General features: G+C 40.9%; 2 protein-coding genes across 5 annotated transcripts in view; both read right to left on the bottom strand.

The window, feature by feature from the left end:
* Positions 1-1,720: 1,720 nt before the first annotated feature.
* Positions 1,721-4,024, bottom strand: LOC130093936 (uncharacterized). 2 transcript variants are annotated; one of them, XM_056260601.1, is made up of 5 exons: positions 3,888-4,024; positions 3,478-3,810; positions 3,210-3,344; positions 2,981-3,075; positions 1,721-2,455 (listed from the first exon to the last, which is right to left on the bottom strand). In XM_056260601.1, the coding sequence occupies exons 1-5, from the start codon at positions 3,949-3,951 to the stop codon at positions 2,369-2,371; spliced, it is 714 nt and encodes a 237-aa protein (XP_056116576.1). In that variant the 5' UTR covers positions 3,952-4,024; the 3' UTR covers positions 1,721-2,368. The 2 variants fall into 2 exon arrangements, with proteins under 2 accessions (XP_056116576.1, XP_056116577.1); XM_056260602.1 differs by having other exon boundaries at positions 3,210-3,320.
* A 1,178-nt stretch (positions 4,025-5,202) lies between these two features.
* Positions 5,203-19,713, bottom strand: part of LOC130094020 (CD276 antigen homolog) — a 30,772-nt gene continuing 16,261 nt past the window's right edge. For all 3 annotated transcript variants that reach the window (XM_056260607.1, XM_056260608.1, XM_056260609.1), the window contains exons 2-4: positions 6,278-6,318; positions 5,839-6,171; positions 5,203-5,629 (exon numbers count right to left, since the gene is read on the bottom strand). In XM_056260607.1, the coding sequence (XP_056116582.1) occupies positions 5,496-5,629; positions 5,839-6,171; positions 6,278-6,318 (508 nt within the window). In that variant the 3' untranslated portion in view covers positions 5,203-5,495. The remainder of the gene's footprint in view (positions 5,630-5,838; positions 6,172-6,277; positions 6,319-19,713) is intronic.

Genomic DNA, 19,713 nt, shown 5'->3' with positions numbered 1-19,713 from the left:
TCCTTCTCCAGAGACTTGTTACATTGGACACCTTATCTTCATCGTGATTGCCGGCTACTGAAGGGAAACCGAGGCTTTCTAAAGCTTTGAGGCTTTCATCAAATTGTGCCAAAAAAACAAAACAAAAAAAACGGTTTATTACTCGAACCTTTTAACACAGTGCGCATTAGCGACAGCTGGTGGTCAGACGTGTTTTAACATCATATGCAGAGCAGAAGAAGCATGTGACCAAACAATAAAAAAACAGCTCTATCTTCTGATCTAATCTCATCTAAATTAATTTGTGCCAATGAGACCTCAACTCGTGCCATGTGGTCAACAAATTCACATATTGATCAATAATATAAAATATACAAGTATGTGATAATAATTAGTAGGCCTAATTGATGTGAGTAGTTGAAAAAATATTTTGGGTGTTCTGTATTTATTTTTTTTTTTTTTACAATTTATGTTATAGGGAAGTATATTGTTAAATAATTTATTTAATGTGTGTCGTAAGTATCACGTGCAGAACTTTCCACTCCCACCGGCGCTGTTTTGGAATTGTGCTCTCACGCTAATTTGCCCTGTTTAGTAAATCTGCCCCTGAAACTAAACAAGACAATGAAAGGAATATAACTGTGACAGGTGAGGAGTGAAGCTTGCGCTTAGGTTGTGGGTAGTGATGATAGTGATAGTCTGATATGGCTGTACACAGAAAGCATAATCTACATATGGAGAGGAGCAGCACTGTTATCAACTAATCTTACTTATTGTTGCAACTAATAGCAAACATGACACATGTTCAGTCTAAATGTAACTTTCTAGAGAATGTGAATATTATGAACAAGAAGTTACTTGTCTCTGCACTGATGCCTGCATAGCTACACAATGGCTCAATGATAAAAGCAACACACGATCTTAATGTTGACACCCACAGCCCACGAGCAGACATAACCACAATCAAGGGGGAGTTGAAGTTTAATTTGCTCTGACCAGTCTTATATTCCATTTGATCATATCCTGAACTAGTTATATATAATCTTTCATAGGCTACCTCAGTTTTTAGGGAGCATTCTGCTAATGTTTTATACAGTTGTTGACTTTTTTTACTGCTGTATGTAAAAAGTTAGTGCAGTGTTTCTCCACTGGTTTACTTCTCCACTAAGTGCAAATAGTCCCTCTTGTTGACAGAGGCGTACTAACTCTGCCCTCCATTGTGTCATTGAGTCAGACAAATTACAAATTATTGCGTGTAAAAATGTCTGCATGTTTGGCGGATCCAAGAACATGGTTGGGAACCCCTGGTGTAGAGAGTAATGTCAACTAATATCCCAATCAAGCAGCATCTATTTATGATTTTAATAAACATATTCATAAACACTGAATACGTTGCTATTATTATTGTTTTATGAGTATGAAAAGCATCTAACTACTATTTAGGCCTACCCTTAGTGCAAAGAAAATACTGCCATTTTCACTTTGCCTGAAATATGGTCTATTTTTCCATCACAACCCACTATTTTTTAGCTCAGAAGTTGCTGGAAGAAAAATATCATAAATTGAATGTAATTTTTTTTAGCAAAGCTGTCATGTCTGTATTTCCTGATTCGAAAACACAAGGGTTTGATGGTTTGAGCTTTTCGAAATCACGCGAAACTGAGTAATTAAAGGGGTTCAAGTAAAATCAGTTTATAGTGTTTTGTTTCAGGCAGAAAGTGCTCCACACATCTTCACTTGATAAATGTTTAAACCACCTGTCTATATGTATGCAAAGTTTATGTGTGTTTCGTTCATCAACTCACCAAACTAGTGGAACACTTCATTTGCACGAAACCACACTATGTTAACCACACAGAAACAGAGCAGAAGTCACCCGTTTTAATATGTAAGAACCAAATTATTCAGAACAATTAATATGCATGCAAAAAATATATAAATAAGATAAAAAATACATATTTATTAAGCGTTGTTCATGTGATTTCCACTCTAGCTCTATGCCAAATTTCTTTAACATACAAATACACATACATAAAGTAGCTCAAATTTTCATTTGTGAAAAGTTGCTCTAACACACAGAAACCACATTGCCCTCTGGTTTACTGCAAGCGTGAACATCTCAGAGCACTGGCAAGAAGAAAAAATGATAAAAAGGTCTATAGAGACAATTATATCAGCGAATAGCACTGTATTAATATATACAACACGGTATATATTTACACTAAACACCAGAAAAAAAAAACCCAAATTTTGTTCACTAATGGGATCTTGCTTTTCATTGACATTGATTTGAGAAGCATTACAAGTATAACAGAAACAACAAATTTTAGTTTTGTAAAGAAATTCAGATGCAATTTAGATTTATAATGGATAATACTTCATACAGCTTTTATACGGGCTGAAGAAAAGAGTAGGTGGTCTGATCCTGGCAAGGCCGGTTTCGTCTCGAGCACTTGGCGAAATCAATTTCAGCATACTAGAAGAGGAAGATCATTATTTGCCATTACAGTGTGTAAGACATAATGTACATGCAGTCAGCGATAGGAAAATAACCCCTAACAAGGTGTACCAACCCCTAACAGGACCCCGAAATGAAGCATAAGGGTCTTGCTTGTATCATGGACACGAGGAAGGACACGAGGAAAATGATGAAGGATGATGTGAGAGACATAAATCTAGCACAATGATCAAATCTAAGGTTTAGCACTAATTATAAGTAAGATATTTGACCAGAATGCTGCAACTAACCAATCAGAATTGAGTATCCTAGACAGCATTTGTACTGTTTTTTTGTACTATAAAACACATTTCATATAATTAATTGAATGTACACTATCTGAAGTTGAAAGGATTTAAGAAGATTAACCACTACTTAAAATATAACTATCATATCAATACTGTATACTAACCTTAGAGCATAGTGCAAAAATAATGTGGGCAGGTTATATTTATACTAATGTATTAAAAATAATTAAGATAATTTATTTCAGAGGTATCTTACCTGTGGATCATTTGTGTTTTGAGCTGCAGTATTTTGAGGTTTCTTTGAAGTGTTTTTAGATCTTCTAGTTGCGTCAATGCAGCTCTTCACCAAACCTGAAACAACAGTGAATAAACATCTCTGAGACACTTCTTGACAGTTTAGACTAAGAGCAGATATGATATGGATGAATTTGTGTATTGATTAAGAGTTTGTCTCCATGTAGTTAATTAAATTAAATTTTACAAACCTATCACGGCAATGGTCAGAAGAACATTTATCAGGATGAATATGATGGTCATATTTCTCCATGATATCTGGTGTTGTGGAGCGTCATCTGTCTGATTCCTGTGGACCGAGTCTGTAAAATTATTATGGACAAAATCTGTAAAAGGTTTGTAGTTCAATCTTTCAATTTCAGTCTTTAACAGAACAATAAAACTATTATAAGATCTTCATACAGTATATTCAAGGAATCCATGTGGTTTATAAAGACATGAAATGATAAAATAACTCACCGCTGATGTAGATTTTGGTGCCGTTGTTGAATTTTAGAGGTTCACTAGTTTTCACACAATAATAAACTCCTAATTCATCAATGGTGATATTCTTGATGAACAGACGACTGTTAGTTTTCACTGAGTATTTGTGTTCAGAGATGCTGTTTTCATATTTACCTCCTTCATATCTGCTGCTGAAAGTGCGTAAGAAAAACACTGGAGGATCCGGAAATTTCTGTTTGTACCAGTAAATCTCCTTTATATCAAGATCACAGGTTATATTCACATCAGATCCTAAAGATACTGGTGTGTTTGTTAGACTCTCTGTGGCTTGATACAACATGAACAGATCTATGACAGAAAGAAATACACATTTATTAAGATATAAAAGAAAACTGACTCAATCAAATGTGACATGAGAAACTCACAGATCTGCAGCTGTATGATCTTCATGATCTGATCCAGATGAATAATATCTGCTATAGTGATCATTCACACATCTCGTACTGTGAGCAGAAACACAAACCTCGACCACACAGACGAGAGGGGAAGTCAGAGCTGAACTCATGATAATTCATACATTTTTGTTAAAACAACAGCATATGTTGAAGTAATAGTTACGTGTATGTATGTCTGTCAGAGCAACAAATCTTATTTCAGATTAATATTAGATGGTAAACTGAGTGCACAATATTTTTCAGGTATTATTCATGTGTGTGTTGTAATTTACATAACTGAAAATACACATTTTTCATTTGGTAACTTTAATTTATTTTAAAATAAACTAGAGATGCAACTTTCACCAGGATATATTAATTAAACAATACTTTTCACAATTCTAAGAATTACTGTACATGCCATTCTTACTTTGTGAATACGAAATAAGGATACACAGTATGTGAGTAGTTTATATGGTGAACCCCCCCCCCCCCCCCCCCCCCTTAAATCAAATTTGGGATTTAATGGCATGCATCAGAAGGCTACACACTCATATTTTGACATATTTTCACTTGCATGTGATGCTGTGAAGCCCATTCATGCATGTGGGTTGTAATCCAGAAAAGGGTGAGTTATTTCTCACAACAACACTAAGCTAATTAGTATGAAAATCAACCACTAAATATATATATTTTTTTTATATATAAAACAGAAAATAGCAGTGAGAGACGGGAGTTGGATTGAACCGCTCATGCGTGTCCTGAGCAATCCACTGTACAATCCACTACACCCAACTCTGACTATGGAAAATTATGATAAAAAGAACCAACACTTCTGATTAATTACCTCAGAAGGGTGCACAATCACATTATTTATCAGGCTTAATTTATCTAACCTCTATTATTGCAAACCAGAAAAAAAAATCTGCATACTTTTGAAAACTGTAAATATACATTTATTCATTTAACAGACATTTTTATTCAATCAAGCTTGCAAATGAAGGACATAGCCAGCAAGTTAAAATAGCAATACTTATACTACTGTGTATATTTATGCCGCTGTTCTTTTTATAGTTAATCAGGCTGTAACAAAAACAAACATACCAGAAAATAATGTAGAAAAAATTAAACCTGGACGGCTATCAACATAGTAACAACACATCATGAGTTGTGCTATGCGCACCTTAACTTATCTGTCAGATTCTTACAGCTATATCTGACTTAAGTGTGAAAATAATATTATACTGATGATCTGAAAACATTAACAGAAATTCAAAAAGTGTATAGCTAGCAAATACTGTATGTTAAGTTCCTTCTAACTACGTTAACTGCCCATGTGTGCACTCTCAGTGCAGTGTGCTTCATTTCCCCATGTTACAGACCCTTACCAATAAAGGCAAGAATGACCTGTTCTGCTAACAGTATCCATAATGGGTTTGAACTTCAAATAAATAAAAATAAAGTAATATCAAACATCTATATGCAATAATCATTTTGGCGCCAGTTTCATACAGCAGTCAGAACATTTGGGGTCCAGGTTCAAACGATTGTAACTATACATTAAAGAAAGGCACTACAGCAATACAGCAGTCTAGCAAATTACTCCGATATAGTGCAAAATACAAATCTCCAAATCAGCAACAGGAAAGTTGCAACCCCTTCTGGCTGTGCTCTCATGGAAGAGCTTCTTGCATTCACTGTTGATTTTGGAGTAGACACTGTAGTTGGCATTGCTGTTAGACAAAAAAAGTCACAAATATGAAAACATTACTATTTAGACAGTAATTGTCTAAAAATGCAACAAAGGTATACAATGCACATAATGGACGATAATTAATGACAAAATAATTGCTAAAGCTAAAAATATATTTGATGAGGCATTGCACATCCTTTTATCAAATGACTCAAACTGCCTATGTGAGTAATAACTGTTTCCACATACCTCTGACTAGCAGCGTTAGTTTGTGTTCCTTTTTCACATTTAGGATAAAGCAGGAGAACTGTCCTTCATCAGTGAGTCTCAGATCGGAGAGTCTGAGAGAGAAGTTTCCATCCGCATGCTCTGAGGGAAAACCTTCTATTCGACCTTTAAACATTGCATCCTGATTTTCTGTTAAGGGACTGCCATTTTCAATATCATAAACTATAGTTTTTTGTTTGTATCTCCAAAACACATTAATCTCCTCTGTCTTTAGCTTTCTTTCTTTGTATGAACATGGCAAGATGACAGAGCCTCCAACAACACCACTGACTGGAACAGGGTCCTGCAGAGACACTGGAGACAAGAGTAACAACTTTAATAAGCAAACCATAAACAAACGGCACAGAATGTGAAGTTACATGAAAAAACACAATGTAAACTGAGGTCTGTGAACACTAACCTTTGTCTATCAGATGTAGAAATAAATACATGAACCAGTATCTGCGGAAAAAAAGAAACAAAAGAAATGTTATTATTCGTCTATGACATGCTTATTAGGTAATGGTTCTTGTCTACTCAAAGCAACATTTTTGTTTCAGATAAACTAGTTTTATTCACTTTAGCACTGGACATCATGCCAAGAGGAGAGCATGACATCAGAGACATGTCATATGTGTGGACGGTTAGTAAGAGATATATTTTAATTGAATAACAATGGATTAAATCAGCACGAAATTAAAGTTGCGGTGATATTTTACATATATCCAAGTTAAATGGCTTCGCGAAAAAAAAGAAGAAACATTTTTTTTAGGGTGGGATTTTGTCTATGTGGAATTGATTGGATGGTTGTGGTTTGCTATTGGTGGATCTCATGTGAGTGACAGGTTGCTCCGCCCTCAGGTCAGTACTGTAAAGACTCTGCTTGGGTCTGATCAATGGGGAATTTGCATGTCATAATTAATAATTAATAACTAATAATTATTCATACAGATTTGGATCAGCCCAGTCTTACATGTTAATAAATCTCCCATTAAGGGAGGCTTTGTCATTTTACCTGCACAGGTGTATCCCCACAATTAATCACAAATGAATTGTAACTGATTATACAGACCACGTTTTACAAGACAGGTAAAATTAATTAGCTCAATTAATTTATAGAGTTGTGAAAACAAATTCTGTGGCCACAAGAATTAGCTTTCTTACTCTATAAAGTTTACACATACCCGTCTGAGGTATTTCTGTAAAGAGCACGTAACGTTATCGAAAGCATATCAGTGACTTGGGTTATGAGCAACAGGCAATGAGTCAATCAAAAGGATATAATGTATTTAATGAAGCTGAACTACTTAAGCATTTACTACAATGATACATGTATTTACAAACATTAAACACAAACTAAGACGACGCAGGGCGTTTAGACAATGGATACCCATGTGAACATGAGTTGGAGAGAGAGAGAGAAAGGGGGAAAGTTGGTGAGAGAGAGAGACAGAGCTTTAGCATCTCGACATCAACCCTTCTGAAACAACACGAAAACACCATTGTAAGGCTTCTTAGAAGCTGTAACGGGAATGATACTTGCAAGGAATATGAGTTCTGTGTATGTCGCGGGCTCCTTGCGCGGTCCGGTCGGCCCGCATGTTGAACGAAGGTCCTGTCCTGCTTGCGCGCGTCGTGTGGAGCGCGGCTGCAGCGTTTTTGCACGGCCCGTCCCGGCGCGTGCATGGTTGGCCGCTTGCGCGTGGCGCCTTTGCTCCATGGGGGATCACGTGGCGTTCGTTGGCATTCGGCGCGAGTGTTTGAAAGGCTTAAAGTCTTTGAGGTGACGTTACCCGAGGAAATAGTTCGGCAAAGTCCATTTCCTTTCCTGGGAGACGAACTCGGGAGTAAGTTAAAGAAGAGACGAACTTTAGACGAACAAAAGAAAAGATCCATGGTGGGATCAGATCTCCATGAGGAGATCGCTTGCATCACATGTTTCTCTGAGACGGTCAGACTGCAAGAGAGCGAGTGGGCGGAGCCGCGCTCCTACATTTATCACCTCGGAGGAATCCAGCCTCTTCCTGTTGGCTTGGCCAATTAGAGGGTTGGAAGTTTACAGGCGGGACTTTGGGTTTTATTGTCCTTTGTTCGGAAGAACGTGCCCCTGGTGGTAGAGGGGTGTGTTCAAGGAGGGTGTATAGTTTAACAGTTTGAATCTTCAATGGCGGTAAAACCTATTAAAAATACACTTTACTTTATATCTCTTTGCATATTCAGATCGCCCGTTCCATGAGCATTTTAGAGGTGTCAAACACATCATATGAAAGTCAAAGGAAAAATACAGAGGTATTTAATATGCATAAAGAAGGTATTTCTAATGTCTATTTATGGCGTGGCCAAACAAAGATATTCCACTGTGACATGGGGAAAAACACATACATTTAACAAAATATATTCAATGGTTTTTATGTCTTTACCCAACAGAAATGTCCGTCTCTTTGTTCAGAGACATTCCGATGGGTTATAACTTGTAACAGGAGCTTCACTCGTGTGTTGGGGGAGGGAAGGGCTCGTGTGTGTGTGTGTGTGTGTTACATTCAGTCTTTTTGGGTCTTTGACAGGATGCATTTAGTTATTCAGATTCACCCTGGCCCAGTCCTTACAGTCCCCCTTTTTGTCTGATGAAGTCCCTGTGTGGACTTAATCGGACAACAATCATCACAATGGACGGATGGCAGGTGAATCATGACTCATGCAGCAGGTGGTTATTAGGGCTGAGGATTCAGCTCTATGAGGTTCGAAGCTGCCTCTGGCCTGGTCTCTGACTTGGCACCCCCTTTTTGCGGGTTTCGTCCGAAACCTTTCGTGAGCTTGGCTGAAGATGTTTGTATCTCGTTGAGTCTCCTGTATAGGATGAAGGTCAAGCCCAGTGTCAGGGTGTGTCTGACTACCATAGAGGTACACCGTGCAGTGTCGGCTGCGGTCCAGGCTTGGATAACAGGTGAGGTCGTCAGAATGGGTAGTAGAGACAAAGCTTGGAGAGCTGTGTCGATAGGAGCAATGTCAATTAGCTGGGATCACCCCCCTTTCGCAAACCACAACTCCCGTTCTGGAGTTAGGGTGAAAGTGTGGTACCTGGAGAAGGATGGGATTTCCAGTTTTAATTTGTACTCTTTGCATGGAAGATGGTACCATGCCAGGTCGCCAAGGTGAGGGATGGCCCTTTCCGGTGCTTGGATTCACAGGCTCTAGTGGAGCAAGGTGACACAGGTGTCGGTGTCATTCTGGTCGTAAGTGAGTGCAGCTGTGCGCACAGGAGTGTTAGCGAGCCGCCTGTCACTTACACTCTCTGCTTGGGTCTTGATGCCTTGAGTGCGTAGCTTGGCTTCGGCAGGGCAGCGGTTGTCGCTGATCTGCAGCCCGCAGATTCCGTCAGTGTTGTCTCTGAGGAGAGGCTTGTTAGGGCAGAGATAGTGAATTTCTTTGGTCAATGTGCACACGTACGGGTTCGGAGCTTAGGACGGCTTTGTGTTGCCGTCGTTGCAGTCAACCCCGTCCGGCGTGTGGATCTTGATGTGAATGTTACTTTTCAAAATCTGACCTTGACAATGTTCTTGAGCCGGTAGATTCGGCTTGACTCTATAATGGGCAAGTTCAAGAGAAAACCCCCCAACTTCTCTGCTTGTAGTCGGCGCAGAGAGGGATGGCACTACCCAGAGAGTAGGAAAGGTGTATTTGTACTCGTGGCGTGGTGATGGCGGACGCCAGTACGGTTTTCACGAGGCTTAAGGGTATCAGGTGCGGTGGAATTCTACCCCTGGCGAGGCTGTCGATGGAGGAGTTCACCCCCTGCAGCAGGTTTGTCATCAGGGCTGTTACCAGCGGAGTTTGAGCACAGTCATTCACAGTTCCCTTTAGTGTCTTGTCGATGGTCTGCAGGGATGCACTCTGTTGTGAGTGCTCGTGACAGTCATTTTCTCAAGTTGCTTGAGCATGTGTTCAACCACGGTCTCAGCGTGAGTGCGGGAGTCCTTTGTCCATCGGCACCTACCCAGCTGTATTGTGTTGTTACGCTGGGGTAGTGTGTTCTGTAGGCGTTGTAAGGATCAGGTGGCACATTCACTTTCTGAGTGCGGGTCCGGCAGAAAAGGAGTCCTGGTGCCAGACCTGGTGAGATGTCCGAGTGCGGTTGCCCTCTGGTTGGCTGGAGGCACAGCAGCATCCTGGTAAAAGTGAAAGGGAGAGAGAAAGAGAGAAAGGGAGGAAAAAGTGTCTTGCAAGTGTCTCTGGTGCTGCGGCGTGCAGCGGCATACATTGGCATTACCCCCCTTTTGCACTGTGGCATCACAAGCTGTGGCGCGGTGATGGCATCAGGTGCAGAACGCTGAATGTTGTTTAGTGCACGCAGCATGTGCTTGTCGACGCAGGTTGGCTGAAGGCACCGGTTGTCGGTGGGTGCAGACGGCGGTCGTGGGTGGTTGGAGGGGTAGAGAGGTGGTTGTCTCAAAGTTCATTTGGTTAGTCACAGTCTTTGGTGAGCTGAAAGGTGCAGGGTAGCAAGTTCACATCTCCATTTGGTGCTGAGGCTGTGCCTTTATGGCTGGCTGAGGGAGTTCTTGTGACCTCTGTGACCTGCCAGTTAGGTTCTCTTGACCTGTGTGACTGGAGGGGGAGGGGTTTTTGAACTTGAGCTCAGACATTCAGTTGTTTAGGGTCTATTAAAGGCTCAAAGCGATTTAACAGAACTTGGCCAATCAGAAGTGGGTACGTGATCGGTACACTGGGTGAACGGAAGCTACCTGTTTTGAGCCAAATGTTGTTTTGGCTGTAGGATTGCACGTTCAGCTCACATGTTTGGGACTTGAGAGTTCGTTTTGATGCTCAGCTGTAGCACTGAGTCTTTCAGAGAGTTGGGCTGACATTAGCGTGGTGTTCGAGCTAGTGTCTAGCAGGCCTTCAAGGCTCAAATCAATGTCTCTGGTGGTGGTTAGGTAGAGTTTTCGTGCCACCCCCTTGATTAGGCTTTACAGAAGTCTTGGCGTCTGGGCTGGTGTCGTGACTGATGAGCGGTTAGGCAGGGGCTCTGTGGCATTCTGGCACACTTGTTGTGAGTGATTAATGCGTGGCCCTAAAAGTTCAGAACTACTGCTTAATAGGTAAGTTAAGCATTTAGCATAAAGCTAAGTGTCTCTTGTGTCCTTATCTTAGCTGTGACTGTTAGGCTAAGTTTTGTGTGGTTCCGATGGTCTTTCCTGGAAAGGACATAGCCGAGATGAAATAAATGACGTAAGGTGGATCTTATGACTAAATTATTTCTCTGGACTTAGAGATGGTTCGACGAAGTGAACGATAATAGGGAAAAGGACAGCTTTCTTATTTAAATTCTGCTTATTGTCAATCCTCAGGACTCTAGTAGTGGTGTTGAAGGGTCACAAAACGAGTGCACTGGTTGAAATTAAGCCAAAATAACAAATAAGGGGGTCTGTTTCCTTTCTAGGCCCTATAGGAGATGGAACCACACTCGGACAAGAGAGGCAAACAAAAAAAATTTAAATCATATAGATGACCTAATAGACCAGGGAATAGCTGCTTGCTATTATTATCAAGGTCAAAGGAATGAAATAATTAATGAGGAAAATAAAAATTAAAGCAAAATGGAATAAAATGATCAAACACAGGAATGATCTTAAGTCGAGAATAATCAGTGGCATTAGTGACTAAACTTTGGATTTGCTTTGATCAACACTTTATAGTGGGTTGTAGCGGTTGCATGTTCAAAACCACATCGTGTGTGTCCCTCCAAAGGTTTAGTCAACATGCAGATGAAAATTCCTATGGTTATACAAATTCTTCTGTAGTTAGTTACGCAGTTTACATGTAGTTAAACTTAAGTTTAATTGACAGGGGATCTGCGAAGTTAGTCTTCAACGGTTAGCAAGGAGTATTCCTAAACCAGTGAAGGTGAACTTTAGCTAATAAGAATTGCAAACACGGAAAGTGGATAATTAGAAACCCTAACTGGTGTTGAGGAAAGTATTCTAGAATACTTTGCCCTGTGGAACACAGGCGGTGATCAAGGGTTCAAGTAAATGATGCTAGCTGCTAACTGTGGAAGTTATTTAGCTTAGCCTATGCTGTACGGGAGCTAGGTTAGATTTAGCTTAGCCTAAGTTAGCTGGATGCTAGGTTAGATTTAGCTTAGCCACCCAGGCTGGTTTGTTTACAAAAGTGACATTACGAGTTAACACTTCCTGTGGCAAGTGGTTGTCATGGGAACCAGAGCATGTCAGAACAATTCAACAGTACTTGAAGAATGTCTGTACATTTTACATGAATCACACACGTTTTAACGGGTTAACAGGAGTTAACTAACTATACTTTGTTTTTCAAGAACTTGATGTTCCATTTAGTAAACTGCAGATGTGTTTTGGCATTTGCTAATTGTACTAATGGAACTTTGCTCTTTACTTTACATGACTTATTCTATTTGTTTACAAAGTAAGGAAATAGAATTGCTGCAAGTCAACGCTTGTCTAAGCGTATGTAGTTACGTTTCTTCTCGTGCATAAATGCTGATTTTTCAGCACGTGACTTGGTTTGATCGCTTAGTAGCTTTCTGCTTGTAGATGCAGCCAAAATTTAGGTGAATTACATCAATCTAGCAACAAATTTATTTTTCTTTTTTTTTTCTGAGGGCCTTTACATCGTAGAAAGGGGAGCATCACCCGGGTCTACATAGATAACACTGTTCTGAGTTTTCTTTGTCAGAAACAGGTTTTAGTCATACCGCGATTTGGATTTCTTTTTAACCAAAGCGGAATGGATATCGGTACAGATTACAAGCTGCTGAGATGATACCTTTTTCACACAGACTTACGCTTTAATGCTGAAGTTACTGATACCAGTTGAGAATCTAAGGCTCTTTTACTTGAAGTAGAGATGTCAATTCCAGCTATTGTTTTATCGGCATTTAGACAAGCCAGCGATCGAAACACGTATTGCACGTTTTGTTTTAGTTGGATCGCGATGATCAAGTGCACGCCCGTGGCTTAACGGTAGTTTAGAACTCAGGTGATTTTACTACACTCTGGCGTCAAGGTAACGTATACCCAATTTGGAGCTGGTGTTCTATGTAACTCTTCACTGTCACGGAACCTAATGTTTAGCGGTGCCGATTTACTCAACATCTAGAAACCGTTTGTTTCAAAAGAGTCGTGCATAGTCTGTCGGCCGTTGAGGCTTACATGTCCGTCTAAGATTCCTTTAAATCAGTAAAATTCTAATTTTACAGACGCAGAGTCTTGCAACTCTTTGAGCACACTTTCATCTACTTTTAAAAGTTTTATGTCCGATGTTGATCAAGGACCTTTTAGCTGAGTCTTGCACGGTGTTCGTGCAGTGTGTCTTCTGGTTTTGCAGTTCAGGAATTTGGGGTTTTAGGAATTCTTACTGAGGGGACCTTCACGCATCGTTGAGTGGGCATTGCGTGGGGGCAGAAGAACTATGGTGGCTGACGGGTTTTGGAGGGAAAGTTTCTTGAAACTTGTGTCCTCAGTCACAGGTTCGTTGTAAGTTCCACAGCAAACTCGTTCGGAGCCGGTGGTGGTAGCACAGGTTCTTCTAGGTCTGTGCTGCTGGGTGTCTGTGACGCGTGTTCACCGGTTGGAGACTGCAGGTGAAAAATCAATGTCCTGTAGATTGTCAGAGATGTGTGGAAGGCGGGCTTTTTCACCCCCCCCTTTTCAGCTCTTGTGCGTTGGCTGAAATGTGCGGACCGGTCAGGGGAAACTTGTGGTGTGTGTTTCCCCTTTTCAGGTCATGCTGCAGTCTATAAGAGTGTGGCAACTCTGTGTGATCGGTGCCAAGTTCGTGTTCGAGATCTTGTCTCTGTTGAATGGGCTCGTGGATGGTCGCACGGGCCTCTTTTGAGTTTTTCGCAGGCCGTTGCTTTCGAGTCTCTTTCAGTTCGGTCTCTGCTCTTTGCAAGAGGCTTCACTTTGTCGGAGTTTCTCGTCGAGTTCCTCTCTGGTTGTTTTCTCTGACTATTCACTTCGGTCTGTGTCGATGAAGGTTAGCCAGGGCAGTTTGAAGTCTTTCCACTTCCTTTTGTAGCTCGGGGTCGTTGTCATCCTCGGCGTTGCAACCTTGTGCTCCAGGGCGATGCGGCTCCTTTGTGGAGGCGTGCTTGCGCGGTGAGCTGGAAAGCGAGGTTTTGACGTGTTTGGCCCAGTCTTTGTCGTGGGAGCTTTGGCTGGGTTGGTGCGACATTAGCGTGTCCACGTCTGCGTCCAGCTGCTCTTGGCTCGGGCTCTGTCACTGGCGACCTTGGGCAGGAATGGAAGTGTCATGAATCGCAGCCATGTCTCCATGTTGTCCCAGCGGGTTGTGGGACTGTAGGACCGGAACATACTGGCTTCACTGTGGGCGAGAGGAACACAACACACACAGAGAGACCAATGCAAGTTCGTCTATGTCTAACGAGCTATAATACCGGCTATGCCGTGTATGAAAATTTTGGTTAACTGATGCAGACAGTTAAATCATTCAGTGGGACAATTTAGGTGGGTCGGTATGGGCCTGAATAAAATTTAACAGGGCGTAAATTCAGCGTTCCTTGTGGTCTCAGATAGGTTCTGTCTTCTAGGTGAACTGAAAGGAACAGAGCACAACAGAAAAGAGCAGTGGCAAGATAGCAAAGTTCGAAGTAACATGCAACCATCAGAGATGGAAAGGTCTGTAATGAAATGGCATTAATAGTACACGAGAAGTGTTAAAAAGGGGAAAAAGGAGGCCTAAGCCTGCAGTTTGTGGCTTTGAGAGGGAGCCAAACACTCCCATGACCGGGGAATCTCTAGATTCTGTGGCCAATACTAAGTGGATGGGTTTAATACCTTTTTCTAGTTTGCCTGGGGTGAAATGAGGTCATTCCGCTCGAAGTCAGCATCGTGGTTGGTCCTTCCGTCGGCCCAAACACTTGGCAGCAGTGTCCCGGGCCATTCGGTGCATCTGTACCTAGGTGCGCCCTTTCAAGCAACTTGACCTGGAACACAACCGGCGGTGCCGAATTGGTAATGTCGTGTTGCGGGCCGCACGAAGGGAAAGATACAGGAAAGTCCGAGACCCGTGCTCAGTCAGTGCTGGTGACGCAGATCAGACGAACCACCCGCCGGACCTCGAGCAGAGCTGACTGTCAAATCGCCACAGCCCGAGAGAGATTTCTACCTACAAACACAAAACAGGATGAAGAACAATTGAACCTCAGCGTGAATTAAAGCTCTTTTATCTAAATCAAATTGAGTGTCTCTTTTTTTTTTTTTTTAAAAATCAAAGGCAACGGCTTTACTAAAATTATGGTAAAAACAAAGGGAATTATGACAATGTTAATTATCAGAATAACCTAGTCTCCCTTCGGAGGAGAGTTTTAGAGCCGCAGGAAGAGCACAGGAGGAAGCAGGCTGTAGTGGCGCGTTTGGGCCACAAAGGGGTTTGGGCCACTTCCTCTTAGTGGTCAAGCTGGCTGACAGAGAACTTGATTTAAATTGCATTCAAACTGGTTTAAATACGATTCAAATCAAGCGTATTCATAGATGTTAAGTAACTTCTAGAACAGCAAGGAGACAGTTGTAATAAAATCAAACTTATTAAAAATAATTTGAAAAGGGAAATATAGAAAAAGCCATAAAACAATTCCCAACGAGCAATGAGACTTAATTCAAATTAACCTTGAAATCTGTTTGTTTCAAACCAAATTTGAATAAGTGTAGGAAATTAAGGGTTGGCCTTATATTTGATGATCACGACCACAGTGAGGTGTCAGTGGTAGTAGCCAACATAAGATCAACTGGGAGAAAGCCATTTCAAAACAGAGCGGTCATCAGAAACTGCTAAGACATAATTTTGAATTTTTAAGTTCAAATGTGGTTTGAACCAAAATCCAAAACAAGTGCACACAGTCAAGGCAGGGAAAATCATGTTAGTAAACGAGGCTGTAAATTGCCATGCATTGAAAGTTAGAAACACGAGTTCAAAATCTCACTGGTAAACTTTGAAGTTGTGGGAAGAGAAAATTGAAGAAAGGACACTTTACCGCTAGTGTCCACACGATGGCGACATCTCGCTCATGGAGGGTAAAGTCAGGACGTGGAGGCCGTCTGATACTGGGAAACTCAAGGGCGCGCCCTAGCGTTTGGCAGTAGCATTGCAACCCGCCTGCTTTCACAAGTGACTGTCTCAGAGGACGTGCAAAGAATTACACGCCTCAATTGCTGCATCAATCCGAAATAGTGCGGAATTTAAATATCGACGGATTTCTTTCCGGTTCTATATTTCACAAAACGGCGTGGCAGGATTTTTCCTACACACACACATAGGGACAACAGGAATTACACGTCTGTCGTTCGGATACAAATACATTTATCAAATAGCATTTTATGATTTACAATGTTTTTTAGGTTTTGGATTTTTATCGGTGCTATATTTATTGAACACGTTAGCAGGTTTTCTTCCCTGCGTCGTGCAAAAGGAAACAGGAATTATTCATCTGTTTTCAACTCCAAATAACATTTATCAAATGGCATTGATTAAAAATGTTTTCAGTTTTGGATTTTTATCGGTGCTATATTTATTTAACACGTTAGCAGGTTTTCTTCGCCGCGTCGTGCAAAAGGAAACAGGAATTATTCATCTGTTTTCGACTCCAAGCATATATCAAATAGCACTTGTGATAATATGCTTTTCGGTTTTTTACAATTGAGTAGCTAAGTCAATGTTTTAACCAGGAGTTTTTATCGTTAATCTAACGATTATAAAATAAGGCCTTTTTAAGAATAGTGAAAGAGCATCGTTTCACTAAATCTTGTCTTCACCCTGACAGAAGAACATCGTTCGGACAGGGGAGTTTAACATTAAAAATGTCGTCGTTCAAGAGAGGTTTCTTCGTCTTTTGTGGGACAAATTTAATACTATGAACTGCAGTTTACTTTTAGTGATTAAAAGTGACTAAGATGTTTGAACATTTAGCAGCTTGTTAAATCAGATCGGGAGTTCGCAAGCGTTCACTCCGATGCGCACGTGTAATATTAAATATTACATAAACAATATTAAATAACAATATACACATTAGATTGAATCTGAATTGCTCATAAACAAGTTTGAAATGCCCCAGCATTCTCCACCAAACTGTAAAGACTCTGCTTGGGTCTGATCAATGGGGAATTTGCATGTCATAATTAATAATTAATAACTAATAATTATTCATACAGATTTGGATCAGCCCAGTCTTACATGTTAATAAATCTCCCATTAAGGGAGGCTTTGTCATTTTACCTGCACAGGTGTATCCCCACAATTAATCACAAATGAATTGTAACTGATTATACAGACCACGTTTTACAAGACAGGTAAAATTAATTAGCTCAATTAATTTATAGAGTTGTGAAAACAAATTCTGTGGCCACAAGAATTAGCTTTCTTACTCTATAAAGTTTACACATACCCGTCTGAGGTATTTCTGTAAAGAGCACGTAACGTTATCGAAAGCATATCAGTGACTTGGGTTATGAGCAACAGGCAATGAGTCAATCAAAAGGATATAATGTATTTAATGAAGCTGAACTACTTAAGCATTTACTACAATGATACATGTATTTACAAACATTAAACACAAACTAAGACGACGCAGGGCGTTTAGACAATGGATACCCATGTGAACATGAGTTGGAGAGAGAGAGAGAAAGGGGGAAAGTTGGTGAGAGAGAGAGACAGAGCTTTAGCATCTCGACATCAACCCTTCTGAAACAACACGAAAACACCATTGTAAGGCTTCTTAGAAGCTGTAACGGGAATGATACTTGCAAGGAATATGAGTTCTGTGTATGTCGCGGGCTCCTTGCGCGGTCCGGTCGGCCCGCATGTTGAACGAAGGTCCTGTCCTGCTTGCGCGCGTCGTGTGGAGCGCGGCTGCAGCGTTTTTGCACGGCCCGTCCCGGCGCGTGCATGGTTGGCCGCTTGCGCGTGGCGCCTTTGCTCCATGGGGGATCACGTGGCGTTCGTTGGCATTCGGCGCGAGTGTTTGAAAGGCTTAAAGTCTTTGAGGTGACGTTACCCGAGGAAATAGTTCGGCAAAGTCCATTTCCTTTCCTGGGAGACGAACTCGGGAGTAAGTTAAAGAAGAGACGAACTTTAGACGAACAAAAGAAAAGATCCATGGTGGGATCAGATCTCCATGAGGAGATCGCTTGCATCACATGTTTCTCTGAGACGGTCAGACTGCAAGAGAGCGAGTGGGCGGAGCCGCGCTCCTACATTTATCACCTCGGAGGAATCCAGCCTCTTCCTGTTGGCTTGGCCAATTAGAGGGTTGGAAGTTTACAGGCGGGACTTTGGGTTTTATTGTCCTTTGTTCGGAAGAACGTGCCCCTGGTGGTAGAGGGGTGTGTTCAAGGAGGGTGTATAGTTTAACAGTTTGAATCTTCAATGGCGGTAAAACCTATTAAAAATACACTTTACTTTATATCTCTTTGCATATTCAGATCGCCCGTTCCATGAGCATTTTAGAGGTGTCAAACACATCATATGAAAGTCAAAGGAAAAATACAGAGGTATTTAATATGCATAAAGAAGGTATTTCTAATGTCTATTTATGGCGTGGCCAAACAAAGATATTCCACTGTGACATGGGGAAAAACACATACATTTAACAAAATATATTCAATGGTTTTTATGTCTTTACCCAACAGAAATGTCCGTCTCTTTGTTCAGAGACATTCCGATGGGTTATAACTTGTAACAGGAGCTTCACTCGTGTGTTGGGGGAGGGAAGGGCTCGTGTGTGTGTGTGTGTGTGTTACATTCAGTCTTTTTGGGTCTTTGACAGGATGCATTTAGTTATTCAGATTCACCCTGGCCCAGTCCTTACAGTACACATCATCAGAGAAGAGATGTCACTGAAAGAGGGAGGGGAAGTTATTGTGATTAAAGATTACGAGTGCACAAAAAATAAATATGTGCATGGATGAATAATTTAGAATAAATGCTGCAATAGTCCATTCCATAAAAAAAGGTTCAAATTGCAGTTTCAGTGCAACTTCAAATTGCGCTACATGACCGATGCCAGCCGAGGAACAAGAGTCTTATTTAGAGAAACCATCAGTCATTTTCTAAAAAAAAATAAACATATATTAGATATATATATATATATATATATATATATATATATACACACACACATATACTTTTTAACCACAAATGCTTGTCTTGCACTAGCTGTGTTTTGCCACACATTACGTAATCACGTTGAAATTTCACACGTGACGTAGACGGAAGCAGTGTTTACAAAGCGAACGTGCAAAGACGAAGTCAAACAGCCTTTACAAAAAAGGGAAAAAAAAGATTTCGGAAGGATTTTGAAGTTGGAGGAGAAAATAAGATGGAGTTGTTTGGCCTACCCCACCTTCCGCCTACGTCCGCCATGCGTGACCTTTCAACATGATTACATAATGCGTGAAGTCGAGCATTTGTGGTTAAAAAGTATATATATTTTTTTTCTTTTAGAAAATGACCGATGGTTTGGATAGATAAGACCCTTATTCCTCGGCTAGGATCATGTAGAGCCTTTGAAGCTGCACTGAAACTGCAATATGGACCTTCATCCCGTTGGTCCTCGTTGAAATCCACTATAAGGAGGAATGTTTTCCTCAAAAACCTTAATTTATTTTTGAATGAAGAAACAAACAACTATCTTGGATGACATGGGGGTGAGTAAATTATCAGCAAGTCGTTTCGCATCGTGCTTTAAAGCAGCACTAAGTAGGAATTCCGTTTTTGTCAAACAGCGACCCCTAGAGTCGCTGTGGAGTACTTGTACTGTCGTGAATAGCACTCACGCAGAGATGGCTCGCACTCACGGCCGGATCC

This window comes from Rhinichthys klamathensis, unplaced genomic scaffold (assembly GCF_029890125.1).
Source record: "Rhinichthys klamathensis goyatoka isolate OS25496 unplaced genomic scaffold, OSU_Roscu_1.1 h1tg000009l_1, whole genome shotgun sequence".
NCBI classification, from domain to species: Eukaryota; Metazoa; Chordata; class Actinopteri; order Cypriniformes; family Leuciscidae; genus Rhinichthys; species Rhinichthys klamathensis.
Note: the sequence above shows the minus strand (reverse complement) of the source record. Positions and strands in the feature narration are given on the sequence as shown.